The sequence below is a fragment of the Oncorhynchus kisutch genome, linkage group LG20 (genome assembly GCF_002021735.2).
Source record: "Oncorhynchus kisutch isolate 150728-3 linkage group LG20, Okis_V2, whole genome shotgun sequence".
Classification (NCBI taxonomy): Eukaryota; Metazoa; Chordata; class Actinopteri; order Salmoniformes; family Salmonidae; genus Oncorhynchus; species Oncorhynchus kisutch.
This window is the reverse complement of record NC_034193.2, coordinates 36,869,215-36,888,808: the sequence shown is the minus strand read 5'-3', so window position 1 is coordinate 36,888,808 and position 19,594 is coordinate 36,869,215. Positions and strand designations below refer to the sequence as shown.

The 19,594-nt window shown below is 42.9% G+C and overlaps 2 protein-coding genes across 2 annotated transcripts in view; one reads left to right on the top strand and one right to left on the bottom strand.

The window, feature by feature from the left end:
• LOC109875489 (egl nine homolog 1-like) overlaps window positions 1–15,161 on the top strand; it is a 43,820-nt gene extending 28,659 nt beyond the window's left edge. The window contains exons 3-5 of the mRNA XM_020467818.2: window positions 6,517–6,653; window positions 7,093–7,160; window positions 14,629–15,161. Coding sequence (XP_020323407.1) covers window positions 6,517–6,653; window positions 7,093–7,160; window positions 14,629–14,684 — 261 coding nt within the window. The 3' untranslated portion in view covers window positions 14,685–15,161. The remainder of the gene's footprint in view (window positions 1–6,516; window positions 6,654–7,092; window positions 7,161–14,628) is intronic.
• Window positions 15,162–17,233: 2,072 nt separating this feature from the next.
• LOC109875509 (C-reactive protein-like) lies at window positions 17,234–19,051 on the bottom strand. Its single transcript, XM_020467836.2, has 2 exons — window positions 18,916–19,051; window positions 17,234–18,704 (listed from the first exon to the last, which is right to left on the bottom strand). The coding sequence occupies exons 1-2, from the start codon at window positions 18,971–18,973 to the stop codon at window positions 18,082–18,084; spliced, it is 681 nt and encodes a 226-aa protein (XP_020323425.1). The 5' UTR covers window positions 18,974–19,051; the 3' UTR covers window positions 17,234–18,081.
• Window positions 19,052–19,594: the final 543 nt, after the last annotated feature.

Sequence of the window (19,594 nt, the reverse complement as noted above, 5' to 3'; positions counted from 1 at the left end):
TAGAGTGATTTTATCAAATTTACAAACACGGTACCTGAACCGAACTTTTCCAAGAAGCGAAAGAGGTATGGCCATTCAACCCTATCAAAGGCCTTTTCAGCGTCGAGGGAGACTGCGACACTAGGTATTTTGTTTTTGTTAGCAAGGTGAATTATATCAAAGAACCTTCTGAGATTATTGGAGGACAATCTATTAATTATGAAGCCAGTCTGATCTGGGTTGACCAACAGGGGAAGACATGACTCCAGTGTCTTAGATAGCATCTTGGTGACCAGTTTACAATCTGTGTTAAGGAGAGAGATTGGTCTATAGGAGGCGCACTTTAGCGGGTTTTTCCCTTTCTTGTGGATTACAGTAATCACTGCTTGAGAGAAGGACTCTTCTCTAAAAATATTGATCTGCTCTTTGATGAATGCACAAAATTCAGGTTGCTTTAGGAGTGTAGAATTTAGTCTCCATCTATATGCTCCATTTACCTTGGTAGGAATGGAGATTGATAATACCAGAGGAGAATGGTCACTAAGCAATCTGGGGAGATACTCGACATCTAACACTCTATGAAACAGTTGTGTCGAAAGTAAAAAGTTATCTATGTGTGTGTGTGTCTTGTGTGGGTGTGAATAAAAAGAGTAGTCCCTATCCTGTGGGTGCAACTGTCTCCAGATGTCTAGTAAATTGAGATCTTTCATGAATGACATGGTGAGCTTGCCGGCTTTGGTAAGAAGTGAGGGTTTATCAGAAGACCTATCAAGAACTGTATCTAAGCAAAACATTAAAATCTCCTCCAACCAGTAGCCATCCTGGTGGTGCTTGAGCAACCTGAAGGAAGACATTCTGAATAAACATATGGTCATCGAAGTTAAGAGCATAAATATTCAATAGGGTCCAAGACTCTGAAAACATATGGCCCTGCACCAAAACAAACCTGCCAGAGGGATCAGAGATGGTGTTGTTGACGCAGAAGGGGATGTGTCTACTTATCAAAATTGCAGTTCCTCTTGCTTTGGAGTTAAAAGAGGATGCAAAAACTTGTCCTGCCCATTCCCTCTTCAATTTCTTGTGTTCACTGCCTATAAGATGTGTTTCTTGTAAAAACACAATGTCAGCCTTTAATTTCTTAAGGTATGTATAGACTCTTTTCCTTTTAATCGGGCTGTTAAGACCTTTTACGTTGAATGTGACATATTTTAGTGGATTAAGCATAGGTTGGGTTTCAAATATGTAACTGAATATAAATCTATCATATGCAGATAATTAGGAAATGTTTCAACTTTGGTTTGAGCACAAAAGTGACCTGTGTGTCTCTTTAGGAAGGAAACAATAAACATAGAAAAAAGGAAGAAAAATAATAATAAAAATCCCACCACCCTGATTGTCAGACTAAAACAACAATCCCAACAATCAAACATGAATACACTTGTAGAGATACGTTGCTGCTCGCTTGCCATCTTGCTCTTACTAGCTAAACCTTGGCGTAAACTAAAACCTGCGAGCTCTCTAAATTGAAAACAAATGTTGTGAATAGATATTTATGGCTGTATATTTACTGCCCACGGTAAGGGATGCTTGAGTCTCTTTTCGAAAGATTAACATAAATGAGGGGGAAAGCAGTGGGCCTAAGCCCACTTATTGCTTCGCCCAGTAGATATGGACTAAACCAAAATATACTCTCCTGTAAATGTAATAGAACTCACCCCGGGAAGATACGGTCAGTTGAAAATGTACAAATCAATTATAGTGACCGGGAGATACCAGCAGTTCAATCCGGATAAGAGAAAACAAACTAACTACATTTTATCCCCCAGAGAGACCGTCCTGGCTCAGACGTTGCTCAGTTCTTTGAGAAAAGTGTGCACTTCTCCCGGTGTGTTGAAGAGATGGCTTTGGCCTTTGTACTGAAATTTCATCTGCGCAGGGTGGATGAGGTAGCCGGTGATGTTCTTCTCCTTCAGTGCTTTGGCGGCAGGTCTGAACTGCTTGCGACGTCTGGCGAGATCCGCGCTCATATCTGGGAAAAGGCTGACCCTCTTTCCATCGATGGTGATGTCCCCTTTGGCTCTTGCGAGTTGCAGTATCTTCTCTCTGTCTTGGAAACGGAGGAACCAGATCAGGACGGCTCGTGGGGGCTCATCTGGCTGGGGTTTCGGCGCTGATGTTCTGTTGGCGCGTTCGATTTCCAGCGGCTTGGTGAAGTTGATTATGCCTAGGACCTCCGGGATCCATTGAGTGAAGAAATGGACCGGGTCACGGCCCTCGCTGTCCTCTTTCAATCCCACCACACGGATATTACTACGTCTACTCTGGTTCTCTATCTGATCTACCTTGTTTTTGAGGTAGGCATTGTCCTTTTGCAGTTGTATCAAGACCTGGTCATGTCTAGCGATGGTATCTTCAACTGTGCTAATGCGCAACTCTGCCTCAGTCGTTCTCAAAAGGAGATCATTCATGGAGGATTTCAGGTCGTCAATGGAAGAATGGAGTTCAGCCGATTTCTTATACATTTTCAGAGAAAGACCTCTGTGACCATCCTGAATTTCCCGGAGGAGAGTAGCCAGCATGTCGGCAGGCTCGCAAGAGGCTTTTGGTCGTCCTTCTTGCCTCTCAGTCGGAGGTCCATGGCTCTTTGGGAAGGTAAGTACTTGACAATTTATCAGCCGATGTACAGACAAGGGTATGGTAGGATGTGAGTACAGTGGAGGTAAGCCTAGGCATTGAGTGACGATGAGAGAGGTTATGTCTCTAGAAGCACTATTTAAGCCAAGTGCTGTCACCGCATGTGTGGGGGTGGAACAACAGGGCTAGCTAAGGCATATTGAGCAGGGCTGCAGGCTCTACAGTGAAATAAGACAACAATTACTAACCAAAACAGCAATGGACAAGACATATTGACATTAGGGAGAGGCATGTGTAGCCAAGTAATCATAGGGTCCAGTGAGTAGCTAGGCGAGCTGTCGGCACAGAGATTCAGACAGATAGCAGACCGGGGCTAGCAGATGGGCCTCAGGGGGATGTCGCAACGGGGAAGCGTTGAAACCCCCTTGCGCGGTTACGTCGGCAGATCAGTCGTGATGGATTGGCGGGGCTCCGTGTCGGCAGCAAAGGGTCCAGGCCAATTGGCCAAAGAGGTAATTGAATCCCAGGAATTCTTGATAGATCTATTCGGCTAGCCGGGAGACGGGCCTAGATTCGAGGCTAGCTCCAGGCTAACTGGTGCTTGCTTCGTGACAGAGACGTTAGCCAGGAGAAGCCACTCGGATAGCAGCTAGCTAACTGCAATGATCCAGAGTAAAGGTTCAGAGCTTGCGGTAGGAATCCGGAGATATGGTGGAGAAAAGCAGTCCGATATGCTCTGGGTTGATATCGCGTTGTGCAGGCTGGCAGGAGTTGACCGGGCTGAAGCTGGCAGATGTCCCTTGTTAACGGTGATGGCTAACTAGCAGTGGCTTTCTGACTACTAGCTAGTAGCTGGCTAGCTTGAAGGGGGTTACGGTTCTAAAGTATAAAAAATAGCAGATCCATACGGCATTGGGTGAGGCGGGTTGCAGGAGAGTATGTTCAGTCCGTAGATGGAAAAATTAGATTAAAAATACATACGAAGAAAGAAACTATATATACACGGGACAAGAAAAATCAAAACATCCCACTGCTACGCAATCTTGGATTCAATGCTGTCATGCTTTGGGACTGCAAGTGTATCCACATGGCACTATGGAGTGATATTAGAGCCAACAGAAATTGATTCTGAATTTAATCATGTTGAATCATTTCAAAATGATTGAGATCAGATTAAATTTCTGTTGCCACTAAAATCACTCCATAGAGCAATACGTTCCCTTTAAGTTATTTTATACTTATGATGTAGGGTTAAGAACAAGTTAGTACTCTCTCATACCCACCAGTTCTTCATCATTCCCCAGCCTCATTTAGGAGGTGAACGGATAACTTGATCCTCCGGAGAAGCTTGGGTGAAACATGCATGTTTGAAGGTCAACAGACCCCGCTCTCATGTCTTCTTTACACACTGCACACACACATCGGCCCCCTAGTAGTCACATGCAAACACACCCCACCCATGGACACACCCCTCACACATACCTGTCACACACCGGCCCCCAAGAAGTTCACGCAAACCTGCAGTTATGAGTCATGTTTTTGCAACAAGGTAGCCCCCCATATGAAAAAGCCATTCTCCTTTTAACATTTTCGCACCCTTAACATTCCTATCCTGCGTGTTTCAAGGGGTGTGTGTGTGTGTAGGGATGCATGTGCTGCTGTGTGTACCTATGTGTGTTTGCATGCATTTATTTCTATGTCTGTGTCAGGATCATGTGTTGGGATGTGTGTGTTACGAGGAGGTGTGATATATGGCCGATATACCGCAGCCAAGGGCTGTTCTTATGTACAACGCAATGCAGAGTGCCTGGACACAGCCCTTAGCCGTGGTATATTGGCCATATATCACAAAGCCAAGAGGTTCCTTATAGCTATTATAAACTGGTTACCAATGTAATTAGAGCAGTCAAAATAAATGTTTTGTCATGCCTGGTATACGGTCTGATATACCACGGCTGTCAGCCAATCAGTATTAAGGGCTCGAACCACCCAGTTTATAATGTGTATTTTGGCGTGTGTGTTATTGTGTTTGTTATCTTGGTGTAACTAATTTTCCTCTTAACTCACACTAACCAAACTCCCAGGAAACACTTCACATGGTAACAGCTTTGTATGTGGCATTTGGGAAGAGGTGGACGTGATTGCTCCTCTTGTTTGTTTTCCTTGTCATGTGTGTACACCAAACCACACTTATCTGCATGAAGTAAATAGCAACAAACACACATACTTCCTCATTTAGCTTCAACTGAAGGTGAATCTGGTACAAATGGTTTGAACCAAAATACAGCCCTGTTTGGCTCCCAAACCTCACATCACTTTTTTTATGCAGTCAGGGTCACGTCATACACTACATTGGCAGAAGTATGTGGACACCCCTTCAAATTAGTGGATCCAGCTATTTAAGCCACAATGTTGTTAACAGGTGTATAAAATTGAGCACACAGCCATGCAATTTCCATAGACCGACATTGGCAGTAGAATTGCCCGTACTGAAGAGCTCAGTGACTTTCAACGTGGCACCGTCATAGGATGCCACCTTTCCAACAAGTCAGTTTGTAAAATTTCTGCCTTGCTAGAGCTACCCCGGTCAACTGTAAGTGCTGTTATTGTGAAGTGGAAAAGTCTAGGAGCAACATAGGCTCAGCCATGAAGTGGTAGGCCACACAAGCTCACAGAATGGAACAGCCGAGTGCTGAAGCGTGTTGCGTGTAAAAATTGCCTGCCCTCGGTTGCAACGCTCACTACCGAGTTCCAAACTGCCTCTGGAAGCAATGTCAGAACAATACCTGTTTGTCGGGAGCTTCATGGAATGGGTTTCCATGGCTGAGCAGCCGCACACAAGCCTAAGATCACCAATGCCAAGTGTCAGCTGGAGTGGTGTAGAGCTCGCCACCATTGAACTCTGGAGCAGTGGAAACGCGTTCTCTGGAGTGATGAATCACACTTCACCATCTGGCAGTCCAAGGACAAATCTGGGTTTGGCAGATGCCCTAATGCATAGTGCCAATTGTAAAGTTTTGTGATGGAGGAATAATGGTCTGGTGCTGTTTTTCATTGTTTGGGCTAGGCCCCTTAGTTCCAGTGAAGGGAAATCTTATTACTACAGCATGCAATGACATTCCAGACGATTCTGTGCTTCCAACTATGTGGCAACAGTTTGGGGAATTCCCTTTCCTGTTTCAGCATGACAATGCCCCTGTGTGAGGTCCATACAGAAATGGCTTGTCGAGATCGGCGTGGAAGAACTTGACTGGCCTGCACAGAGCCCTGACCTCAACCCCTCCGAACACCTTTGGGATGAATTGGAACGCCGAGCCAGGCTTAATCGCCCGACATCAGTGCCTGACCTCACTAATGCTCTTATGGCTGAATGGATCCAAGTCCCTGCAGCAATGTTCCAGCATCTGGTGGAAAGCCTTCCCAGAAGAGTGAAAGCTGTTATAGCATCAAAGGGGGGACCAATTCCATATTAATGCCCATGATTTTGGAATTAGATGTTCGATGAGCAGGTGTTCACATACTTTTGGCCATGTAGTCTATTTCAAATAATATTTATTACAAAAGTTATTGTTCGATGATAGTTGCTATTACTAATGAAACTTGGTGCTTGGTTTACTTGCGAAAGCTTGTCATATTAACAATGTACCTTGCTGCAGCAAGATATTTTGAAAAAAGTTATGTTTCGATGCCCAGAACAGTAGATGTTTTTAAAGCTTCTTATTCGATGTGATTTTTCTTTCTATTCACACATTTTGCTGTTTTATGAGGGGATTGGTTCTATGTTCTTTGACAAATCGAAATGGGAGAATACATTTTTATAAAATTTGGACTTAATTTCTGAATGAATGAATTCATTATTTGGATAATGTATTGATGACACACATGACTTGTATTGTCACATAGAAACACGGAGGAATCCTGAGGATTTTCCCAGAGGCCAAGGCGCAGTTCGTCGACATCGAACCCAAGTTCGACCGCCTGCTCTTCTTCTGGTCGGACCGGCGGAACCCCCATGAGGTGCAGCCGGCATACTACACCAGGTAGGGTGATCTCTTAGCTTGACCTCTGACCTTTTGACCCCAGAGAAAATGTCAATACTCCTGACCTTGGACCCAGGGTTTTCTGCTTGTCTTCCATCACAATCCCAAACCTCCTGTTTTGTGTTGCATATTGTAATGTCATTTAAGTAAAGCATCCGTCACAGGCCATTTTGAGAACTTGGCTGAAGCCTGAATTGTGACATAGTTTACATTAGGTTAATGCATGCCATGATCTATGAACAGATATTATTGTAAAGTGTTACCACATTAAGCAACACCACCAACAATATCCAGCTTTAATATATTGGAAAATTCTCAAAACTGTTAGAAAAGTTGGACCATGACAAATGGTAGTGTTGGTGTTAGTAGGTATACCTATTATGTGAATAATTGTATGTTAATTGACCTCTCTGTTTCCGTTGTCTCACTCGTTGTCCAGGTATGCCATAACAGTGTGGTATTTTGATGCCGATGAACGAGCTCGGGCCAAGGAGAAATATCTAACAAGTAAGATGGAGTCCTGGGCACGTATTCATAAAACATCTCAAAGTAAGAGTGCTGATCTACGATCGGTTTTGCCTTTTGGATCATAATAAATAAGATAAAATGATCGTAGATCAGCACTTGATCCTAGATCAGCAATGTGAGACTAAGACACTTTATGAATACAGGGTCAAAGTGATCATCATAAGAACACATTCATAAGAACATATTTTTTGTTCATTTTTTTGTGTTGTTTGTAACTGATTTTTAAAACGTATTCTGTACATAATGTTTCTGCTACTTGGGGACCAATTCCATATTAATGCCCATGATTTTGGAATTAGATGTTCGATGAGCAGGTGTTCACATACTTTTGGCCATGTAGTCTATTTCAATAACTTCTGGATATTAGAACAGTGATTACTCACCACAAACTGGCAGAAGCTTTTTCCTTTAACAAGTCCGACGAGCCCACGTGAAGGACAAACTGCTTTCCTGGGAACAGGCCCAAATCCCTGTCATTTGCGTGAAGAGAAGATGGAGAAAAAGAGGAAGGAGGTTGGGCTGCCTTCTGAGAATAAACCTCCACTGCTTTCCGTTCTACTAGCTACCATGCAGTCATTCAAAAATAAAATTGACGACCTACAAGGAAGAATAAACTACCAACAGGATATTAAAAACTGTAATATCTTATGCTTCACGGAGTCGTGGCTGAATGACGACATTATCAACATACAGCTAGCTGGCTGGTAGTACGCTGTATCGGGAGGATATAACAGCGGTGTCTGGTAAGACAAGGGATGGCGGCTTATGCATATTTGTAAACAACAGCTGGTGCACGATATCTAAGGAAGGTCCTGCTCGCCTGAGGTAGAGTATGTTGTGATAAGCTGTAGACCATACTAACTACCTAGAGAGTTTTCATCTGTATTTTTCATAGCTAGTGGCCGGGGACTTTAATACAGTAAATCTTAAACGCATTATAGCAAATTTCTATCAGCATGTTAAATGTGCAAGCAGAGGGAAAAAAACTCTAGACCACCTTTACTCCACACACAGAGACGCGTACAAAGCTCTCCCTCTCCCTCCATTTGGCAAATCTGACCATAATTCTATCCTCCTGATTCCTGCTTACAAGCAAAAATTAAAGCAGGAAGCAACAGTGACTCGGTCAATAAAAAGTGGTTAGAGGAAGCAGATGCTAAGCTACAGGACTGTTTTGCTAGAACAGACTGGCATATGTTCTTCCGATGGACTACACCCCATCAGTCATTGGCTTCATTAATAAGTGCATTGATGACATCGTCCCCACAGTGACCGTACATACCCCAACCACCATAACATACCGCAACCCGAAGCCATGGATTACAGGCAACATCTGCACTGAGCTAAAGGCTAGAACTGCCGCTTTCAATGAGCGGGACTCTAACCCGGAAGCTTATAAGAAATTCCGCTATGCCCTCTGACGAACCATCAAACAGGCAAAGCGTCAATACAGAACTGAGATCGAATGGTACTACACCAGCTCTGATGCTCGTCTAATGTGGCAGGGCTTGCAAACCATTACAGACTATAAAGGGAAGCACTGTCGAGAGCTGCTCAGTCACACGAGCCTACCAGACGAGCTAAACTATTTCTATGCTCGCTTCAAGGCAAATAACACTGAAACATGCATGAGAGAATCAGCTGTTCCGGATGACCGTGTGATCACTCTCTCTGCAGCCGATGTGAGTAAGACCTTTAAACAGGCCAGATGGATTACCAGGACGTGTACTGCAAGCATGCACTCACCAACTGGCAAGTGTCTTCACTGACTTTTTCAACCTCTCCCTGTCCGAGTCTGTAATACCAACCTGTTTTAAGCAGACCACCATAGTCTCTGTTCCCAAGGACACTAAGGTAACCTGCCTAAATGACTACCGACCCGTAACACTCACATCTGGAGCTTTGAAAGGCTGGCCATGGCTCACATCAACACCATTATCCCAGAAACCCTAGACCCACTCCAATTTGCATACCACCCTAACAGATCCATAGATGATGCAATCTTTATTGCACTCCACACTGTCCTTTCCCACCTGAACAAAAGGAACACCTATGTGAGAATGATATTCATTGACTACAGCTCAACGTTCAACACCATAGTGCCCTCAAAGCTCATCAATAAGTTAAGGACCTTGGACTAAACACCTCCCTCTGCAACTGGATCCTGGACTTCCTGACAGGCTGCCCCCAGGTGGTAAGGGTAGGTAACAACACATCCACCACGCTGATCCTCAACACAGGGGCCCCTCGGGTGCGTGCTCAGCCCCCCCCCCCCCCCCCCTCCTGTGCTCCCTGTTCACTCATGACTGCACAGCCAGGCACGACTCCAACACCATCATTAAGTTTGCTGATAACACAATAGTGGTAGGCTTGATCACCGACAACGACGAGACAGCCTATAGGGAGGTCAGAGACCTGGCCGTGTGGTGCCAGGACAACAACCTCTCCCTCAACGTGATCAAGACAAAGGAGGTGATTGTGGACTACAGGAAAAGGAGGACTGAGCATGCCCCCGTTCTCATCGACGGAGCTGTAGTGGAGCAGATTGAGCTTCAAGTTCCTTGGTGTCCACATCACTAACAAACTAACATGGTCCAAGCACACCAAGACAGTCATGAAGAGGGCACGACAAAACCTATTCCCCCTCAGGAGACTGAAAAGATTTGGCATGGGTCCTCAGATCCTCAAAAGGTTCTGCAGCTGCATCATCGAGAGCATCACTGGTAGCATCACTTCCTGATCTGGCAACTGCTCGGCCTCTGACCACAAGGCACTACAGAGGGTAGTGCATACTGCCCAGTACATCACTGGGGCCAAGCTTCCTACCATCAAGGACCTCTATACCAGGTGGTGTCAGAGGAAGGCCCTAAATTGTCAAAGACTCCAGCCACCCTAGTCATAGACTGTTCTCTTTGCTACCTCACGGCGGCAAGGGGTACCGGTGCACCAAGTCTAGGTCCTAGAGGCTTCTAAACAGCTTCTACCCCCAACCCATAAGACTCCTGAACATCTAATCAAATGGCTACCCTGACTATTTGCATTGCCCAACCCCCCACCCCCTCTTTTACGCCACTGATACTCTGTTATTATCTATGCATAGTCACTTTAATAACTCTACCTACAGTGGCTTGCGAAAGTATTCACCCCCTTTGGCATTTTTCCTATTTTGTTGCCTTACAAGCTGGAATTAAAATAGATTTATTTGGGGTGATATCATTTGATTTACACAACATGCCTACTACTTTGAAGATGCAAAATATTCTTTATTATGAAACAAACAAGAAATAAGATTTAAAAAACAGAAAACTTGAGCGTGCATATCTATTCCACTGGTGTACCCCAATCTTTAAATCATACCACAGATTCTCAATTGGATTGAGGTCTGGGCTTTGACTTGGCCATTCCAAGACATGTAAATGTTTCCCCTTAACTTCTTGCGTCGAGCAATCCCATATCCGGAAGCGTAATCATAGCCTCAAACTCATTACCATAACGCAACGTTAACTATTCATGAAAATCGCAAATGAAATAAAATAAATATATTGGCTCACAAGCTTAGCCTTTTGTTAACAGCACTGTCATCTCAGATTTTCAAAATATGCTTTTCAACCATAGCTACACAAGCATTTGTGTAAGAGTATTGATAGCTAGCATAGCATTAAGCCTAGCATTCAGCAGGCAACATTTTCACAAAAACAAGAAAAGCATTCAAATAAAATCATTTACCTTTGAAGAACTTCGGATGTTTTCAATGAGGAGACTCTCAGTTAGATAGCAAATGTTCAGTTTTTCCTAAAATATTATTTGTGTAGGAGAAATCGCTCCGTTTTGTTCATCACGTTTGGCTAAGAAAAAATTACAACGCCAAACTATTTTCCAAATTAACTCCATAATATCGACAGAAACATGGCAAAGATTGTTTAGAATCAATCCTCAAGATGTTTTTCACATATCTATTCGATGATAAATCATTCGTGGCAGTTGGGTTTCTCCTCTGGAGCAAATGGAAAAATGCACGCAGCTGGAGATTACGCAATAATTTCGACGGAGGACACCAAGCGGGCACCTGGTAAATGTAGTCTCTTATGGTCAATCTTCCAATAATATGCCTACAAATACGTCACAATGCTGCAGACACCTTGGGGAAATGACAGAAAGTGTAGGCTCATTCCTGGCGCATTCACAGCCATATAAGGAGACATTGGAACACAGCGCCTTCAAAATCTGGGCCATTTCCTGTTTGAAATTTCATCTTGGTTTCGCCTGTAGCATCAGTTCTGTGGCACTCACAGATAATATCTTTGCAGTTTTGGAAACGTCAGTGTTTTCTTTCCAAAGCTGTCAATTATATGCATAGTCGAGCATCTTTTCGTGACAAAATATCTTGTTTAAAACGGGAACGTCTTTTTATCCAAAAATTAAAAGAGCGCCCCCTATATCGAAGAAGTTAAACCACTCAAATGTTGCTGGAAGGTGAACCTCCGTCCCTGTCTCAAATCTCTGGAAGACTGAAACAGGTTGCCCTCAATAATTTCCCTGTATTTTGCACCATCCTTCAATTCTGACCAGTTTCCCAGGCCCTGCCGATGAAGAACATCCCACAGCATGATGCTGCTACCACCATGCTTCAATGTGGGGATGGTGTTCTCGGGGTGATGAGAGGTGATGGGTTTGCGCTAGACATAGCATTTTCCTTAATGCCCAAAATGCTCAATTTTAGTCTCATCTGACCAGACTACCTCCTTCCATATGTTTGGAGAGTCTCCCACATGCGTTTTGGCTAACACCAAACTTGTGTGCCTATTTTTTTCTTTAAGCAATGACTTTTTCTAGCCACTCTTCCGTAAAGCGCAGCTCTGGTGTGTACTGCTTAAAAGTGTACTGCTTAAAGTGGTCCTATGGACAGATGCTCCAATCTCCACTGTGGAGCTTTGCAGTTCCTTCAGGGTTATCTTTGGTCTCTTTGTTGCCTCTGATTAATGCCCTCCTTGCCTGGTCCGTGAGTTTTGGTGGGCGGCCCTCTCTTGGCAGGATTGTTATGGTGCCATATTCTTTCCATTTTTTTTATAATGGATTTAATGGTGCTCGGTGGGATGTTCAAATATTCAGATCTTTTTTTTATAACCCAACAATGATCTGTACTTCTCCACAACTTTGTCCCTGACCTGTTTGGAGAGCTCCTTGGTCTTCAGGGTGCCGTTTGTTTGTTGGTTCCCCTTGCTTAGTGGTGTTGCAAGCCTCTGGGGCCTTTCAGAACAGGTGTACAGTCGTGGCTAAAGGTTTTGAGAATGACACAAATATAAATTTTCACAAAGTCTGCTGCCTCAGTGTTTTTAGATATTTTTGTCAGATGTTACTATGGAATACTGAAGTATAATTACAAGCATTTCATAAGTGTCCAAGGCTTTTATTGTGGCAAGGTGCTCTCTCCAGCGCAGAGTCAATATTTGCAGTGTTGACCCTTCTTTTTCAAGAATCCGTCTGCAATCCGTCCTGGCATGATGTCAATTAACTTCTGGACCGCATCCTGACTAATGGCAGCCCATTCTTGCATAATCAATGCTTGTAGTTTGTCAGAATTTGTGGGTTTATGTTTGTTCACCCGCCTGGGGAGTCTGGGGAGTTTCCTGGCCATGGACCCAAAATATTGATGTTTTGTTCCCTGAGCCACTTAGTTATCACTTTTGCCTTATGACAAGGTGCTCCATCATGCTGGAAAAGGCACTGTTCGTCACCAAACTGTTCCTGGATGGTTGGGAGAAGTTGCTCTCGGAGGATGTGTTGGTACAATTCTTTATTCATGGCTGTGTTGTTAGGCAAAATTGTGAGTGAGCCCACTCCCTTGGCTGAGAAGCAACCCCACACATGAATGGTTTCAGGATGCTTTACTGTTGGCATGACACGACTGATGGAGGCGCTCACCTTGTCTTCTCCAGACAAGCTTTTTTCCGGATGCCCCAAACAATCGGAAAGGAAATTAATCAGAGAAAATGACTTTACCCCAGTCCTCAGCAGTCCAATCCCTGTACCTTTTGCAGAATATCAGTGTGTCCCTGATGTTTTTCCTGGAGAGAAGTGGCTTCTTTTTTGCTGCCCTTCTTGACAGCAGGTCATCCTCCAAAAGTATTCGCCTCACTGTGCATGCAGATGCACTCACACCTGCCTGCTGCCATTCCTGAGCAAGCTCTGTACTGGTGGTGCCTCCGATCCTGCAGCTGAATCAACTTTAGGAGAAGGTCCTGGCGCTTGCTGGTCTTTCTTGGGCGCCCTGAAGCCTTCTTCGCAACATTTGAACCGCTCTCCTTGAAGTTCTTGATGATCTGATAAATGGTTAGGTGCAATCTTACTGGCAGCAATATCTGTGAAGCCCTTTTTGTGCAACGCAATGATGACGGCACATATTTCCTTCCAGGCAACCATGGTTGACAGAGGAAGAACAATGATTCCAAGAACCATCCTCCTTTTGAAGCTTCCAGTCTGTTATTCGAACTCAATCAGCATTACAGAGTGATCTCCAGCCTTGTCCTTGTCATCACTCACACCTGTGTTAATGAGAGACTCACTGACATGATGTCAGCTGGTCCTTTTGTGGCAGGGCAGAAATGCAGTGGAAATGTTTTTTTGGCGATTCAGTTCATTTACATGGCAAAGAGGGACTTTGCAATTAATTTCAATTCATCTGATCACTCTTCATAACATTCTGGAGTATATGCAAATTGCAATCATACAAACTGAGGCAGCAGACTTAGTGAACAATTAATATTTGTGTCATTCTCAAAACTTTTGGCCACGACTGTATATACTGAGATCATTGGACAGATCATGTTACACTTAGATTGTACACAGGTGGACTTTATTTAACTAATTATGTGATGTCTGAAGGTAATTGGTTGCACCAGATCTTATTTAGGGGCTTCATAGCAAAGGGGGTGAATCAATGCACCACTTTCCTGTTTTCTTTTAAACAACTGTTTTTTTTCATTTCACTTCACCAATTTTGACTATTTTATGTATGTCCAATACATGAAATGCAAATGAAAATATATTTAAATTACAGGTTGTAATGCAACAAAATAGGAAAAACACCAAGGGGGATGAATACTTTTGCAAGGCACTGTACCTGTACATATTACCCTGCACATTGACTCTGTATGTAGTCTCGCTATTGTTATTTTACTGCTGCTCTTTAATTACTTGTTCCTTCTATTTCTTATTCTTATTCATATTTTTTAAACTGCATTGTTGGTTTGCGGCTTGTAAGTAAGCATTTGACTGTAAGGTGAACCTGTTGTATTGGGAGCATGTGACTAATACAATTTGATTTGATTTGAAGAAAGAATAATTTATATGAAGTCATAAGAAATAAGAATTTGTTCTTAACTGGTTGAATAAAAATGAATAAAATGTAACTCTCCCTCTCACCCTCCTTCTCTATTCCGTCCTATAGGTGCAGGAGAAAAGGGAGTAAACGTAGAATTGAACAAGCCGTCGGATCTGAGCTAATATGAGAGAAGCTTCCTGCCATCACCCGCTGCTGCTGTGGACAGATGGGGAAAGAGGGATGGATGGTGGGAGAGAGGGAAGGAAAAGGGATGGTGGGATGTAGATGAGAGAGATGAAAGAACCCAACTTGGAATAGTCTGCTTTCTTTAAACTTTTAATATCCAAAGTTGACACACAACACACACAGAGACCCTGAATGTGATGTCATTGCACTGCAAGGAATCATCATTATTTGCCAAGTTTCTGTTTTTGCTTGTTGCATTGATTTTTGGGCTTTATTATGTGAAGAATGCCGGTGTAAAAATGAGCTATGGAGAAAAATAATATGTATTAAGTGAACCGAATGCAAAAAAAAATATTGTTGTGAATTTTGGGGTGATGAAAGAAGTGTACCCATATGTACTTATCTGTCAGACAGGTTGTCGTGGTCTCCATCGGATGGATCTCTCAGTGTTATTAAAAAAAAGGTACAAAAGACTGTGCGTGATGTCCCTCTACAGGAGGTTGTGACATTGTCCGGCTATTGCCTGATGCGCACTATAGAGAGCCGACTCAAACCGCACTGCGCTAATTTGGATACTTTCTTTTCACATGATCCTTTGCATCACGATTCTAGGATGATGAGTAACCACGCCAGACCAGTACAGTACAAATAGTCACGGCCCGGTTTGGCTTAGTTGAGTAAAAAGGCTATTAATAACTTGAGCTGCACTGACTCGAATAAGATAGAAGTTTTCAATTTTTTTGCAAACTGCGGTAGTGATTTTCACATTGCAGGTATATGTTGACTGCGGTGCTGTTCTGTGTCCTGGCACTCATTGCTTGGTAACTGGGTCTTGTTCATTAGGCACCAAACAGAAGAAAATGGACTGAAACTGACATGCTCGTTTTCCGTTGCAAAACAGTTTTAAAAGTTTTCCTTGCGTGCCCTAATGAACACGGCCCTGTGTGCGCTACAGAAGCATCCTGACCTGCGATCAGTGATCTGTCAGTTGTTGCAGACGTTAATATCACCTTTGTCTTAAAAAAACAAAAACTGACACCTACCTATTAGCCTTGCAGTTCTGAAGTTTAATTTTTTTGTAAAAAGGTGGGTTTTGTATGTGCAATTTGAGTCTACTGCTGTATGGTCTCATCATTACAGCGTGTGTGTGTGTGTGTGTGTGTGTATCTGCACGTATGCATGTGTGCGATACCTTCACTAACCACTGAGCAGAGGTTGAAAGTGAGTGAGAGCGACTGCAAGAATACCGGCATGACTCTTCTCTCTGGGTATACACCATCGCCATCATGTGGTCACATCTGACCAATGAGTTTATCAACAGGAGAATTGGCAGACCCAACTGAATGTGGCAGGTATCCTAGCGGTTAAGAGCGTTGGGCTAGTACCCAAACTCGCTGGTTTGAATTTTTGTTCAAACTGTATTTATTTGCCATTGATCTATTCATGTATCAATAAATCAGTTGACATGTAAATAAGACAACATTTAGAGAGCAGTGTATGTATGTATGTATTGTTTGCATTAACTTTAAAATATAAATTCCAGTATGTAATTACTGACATTTCAATTGGATCCATTGTAAAGGGCAAGCTCAATCAAGCACAGCGGAAATATACATTTTTTCACCCATGTCTGAATTTATATCCCTTCATTGCAGAGTCTCCTCAGGAACTTCTCTTCCCAGGTGTTGTCTCACATCACATCCACAGGAAAACCAATTACCTTTTTCTAGTCCCTACTCTTTTGGTGTTTACAAATGTATGAAGGAATAAAATATGTGGATGGAGGAAACTCCCTAAATAAATGTTGATGATGGCTCTGCCAACACTGTTTACGTAACAGCAAATGACAGTCGCTGTACAGAGCTGTTAGAGAGAGGTTGAGTGAATAGGAGAGTCTGGCTTGTTCTGCTCTAACCAGGAGTATGGTCCCTACTATCAGGAGCAGGACAGGGGCCCACCTATTGCATTCAGAAAAAACACCAAGATGATTCATGATTTGGTAGTTTTTGGCTTTCGAGTTTACATCAAGAGCAACCAAGAAGACAAAGATCAGATGAGCGGTACTGGCCAGGATGAGAAATGTTCCAGCCAATGACCGTCACCTTGTCTATGGACAAATTCCACTTGAGGTATTCAGTGCACTTGGCCCAAGGATGCTGGTGATGGAGGTGATGGACAAAGCTACAACCCCAATGTAATGGGGAAACAGAATAATTGCCAGTATGGACATCATCCACCCTGTCACTCCCAGGGTGTTGACCACAAACTCCATCCAACTCTGCTTCAGTGGGGCTTTAGGAGGTATTGGAGGGGTAGACAGTTCTGTACAGCATGGTCCCCCTGGTCAGGAGTGTGCAGACCACAGTGGTCATGATAAATCCTATGACTCTCTGTCCATGCCCATCAACATGCTCTCTTCTACACCTGCCCTTTCTGGAGGAAGGGTGATAGAGTAAAAAGCCCTCTGTCTGCTTTACTGTGGTGTCAAAAATTAGGCTGTCATGGAAACACAAACAATTAATAAAGACGTGGTTGTACATTTTCATTGTATTTACTATTGAGATTTTATTAAAATGAGAAAGTAATTTGGCATTGTGATATCAATAATTATAAGTGGGCAGGCACAGCTACATCCTTTTTGGTTCTTTATTCCGAACACTGCTTGACGTGGCCTCCACGCAGGGAGCCATAACATCCATCTGCTCTAGCACACATACAAACCAATGGTGCATATAAACATTAGATGACTGACAGGTGGCGCTATTTTGAAGTGACTGTCACCATTTTTGTACCCCTCCAACACTTTGTCAAGCATATTACATAACAGACACCTCAATGCATACTTTTCAATTGTATTATATGAACAAACAAAACAAAAATAGTTTTTCCTTAAAGTATAATTTTTTGAGAATACGAATGTTACCGTTCACTCTACAACAAATAAATGCTTAAATATATGTAATTTTGCCCTTAATTTGAAATCATGTAGCATTCCTTTCATTCCTATGGAGGACTGCTCCTGAGAAGTACCAATATGGGGGACAGTGGCTTTAAAGTCTCTCGATGGCCAATACATATCAAATCTAATTTTATAATCAACAATCTAGTGTTTTAATACATAATTGATACAACCCCCTACAGCAGGATTCCCCAGCTGGTGGCACGCAGGCCAAATTTGGCCCCTGGGTGGTTTTATTCCTCCCCCAACACTTTTCTTGTTTTCATTTTCATTGTTGGACATAAACGACTGTAAAACCACCAGGAAATCAGCTCCAAGTGATTTTAATTTTGGAAATCTGTTCCACACTATTCCCACGCATAACAGACACATGATCGTATACAAATGTAAGCATGATTTGAAATGATCTGTTTGTGATTCTTGAGGTCAAATGTTTAACAGGTCAGGTTCTGCATCCTCTCAACAACCACATAGTCATGCCTTGTGTATTTTAGTGCGTTCCAGTTTACCACATTCCCTGGAGATAACACCTCCCCCTTCATGTAGCTTTGGATCTCACATGGGGAGAGCACTCTGTCCCACATGTGGACATCAGTCTCATGTCCGTAAAAGGAGTCATACACATCAAACCCATCAACGTATGCATCTTGGTCCTGACCTAAAATAATACTGGGAGTACCAGAGATGGAGCTGCCGGCTTGGAGCGCTTTCCTTGCACTTGGCTTCCCATTCACCCACAGTTGAGTCAATCCTGTACTGGCATCCCACGTCCCACAAACAGAGTTCCACTCGTTCATTTTGTCTGGCAATCCCCAGAAATAGATACCTTGGTCCCCAATGTACACCCTGTAATTTCCCCCATCTCCCCTGAAGATTACAAAACCATCAGCATGAGAAGGCGTGGCCAATGAGAAAATGGTCAGCTCCTTTGTCTGGTAGTCGGTGAAAAATCGAACGCAGACAGTCACAGCAAAGAAGATTTTGTTCATGTCAGGGGTTATCTTGACATAGGCGGTGTTTGACTTCACTGGGAAAATGATTTGCTTCCCTGACATGTCTGTTACAATTAGAATAAGATTCGTTATTAGAGTTGCAAAGGGAGGACACTTTCAAAATGTAGTGTTTGAAAATTTGTAGAACTTAGGAAAATTACAGGGAATTTTGCAATCCTATTAGTATAGTAAATACAGTAAGTACTACTGAAACACATGTAATTATTCAACAATTCATGATAGTATTTTGGGCCATCTCCAAGATTTCAGTCTTACCTTCTGGCACAGCATAGCAGCACGTAAAGACCATCAGGAGCCATGTCTGCAGCTCCATTTCGTAGTTTCACTTGGAGTAAGCACTAATGCTATGGACACATCCTCAAAGGATATTCCTATTTATAGTATAGAAAACGGACTGAAAATGGGAGGAACTACCTGTATGCTCTTATGAATGCCAGCCAGACATAACACATTCCCCACGTCCTTGTTTTTGATATTGGTCTAGATTAGAAAATAGAGTCATCTGAGAATCTAAATTCATATGATTGATCAACATTGCCAGTTTATCAAGATGTTTTATGTTCTGCCATCAGACTTTCTAGGTCAAACCAATTTCTAGGTCAACAGGTGTATTAGTCGGCATTGTCACACAGTTATTAGGTAATGGTATTATTGAGAAAACATCATATAAAAATTTGAAAAATAAAGTTGAAATAAAACTTAATATAAAGTAAGTTTGAATGACACTGAGGGGCAGTGTTTTTACAGCTAATGCCGGTGTGCCTGAGACTGATGCCGTGCAGGTGTTTGTCCACATGCGTATACACATACTCTCATTCAAATACACACATACACACACACACGTAAATAGTGCCAGACATGCACTCAAACATATACAGTTGGCCTTGCTGTTATGATTGTAGTTGTCCTTGATGTCCTTTGTTTTTTTTGCAAT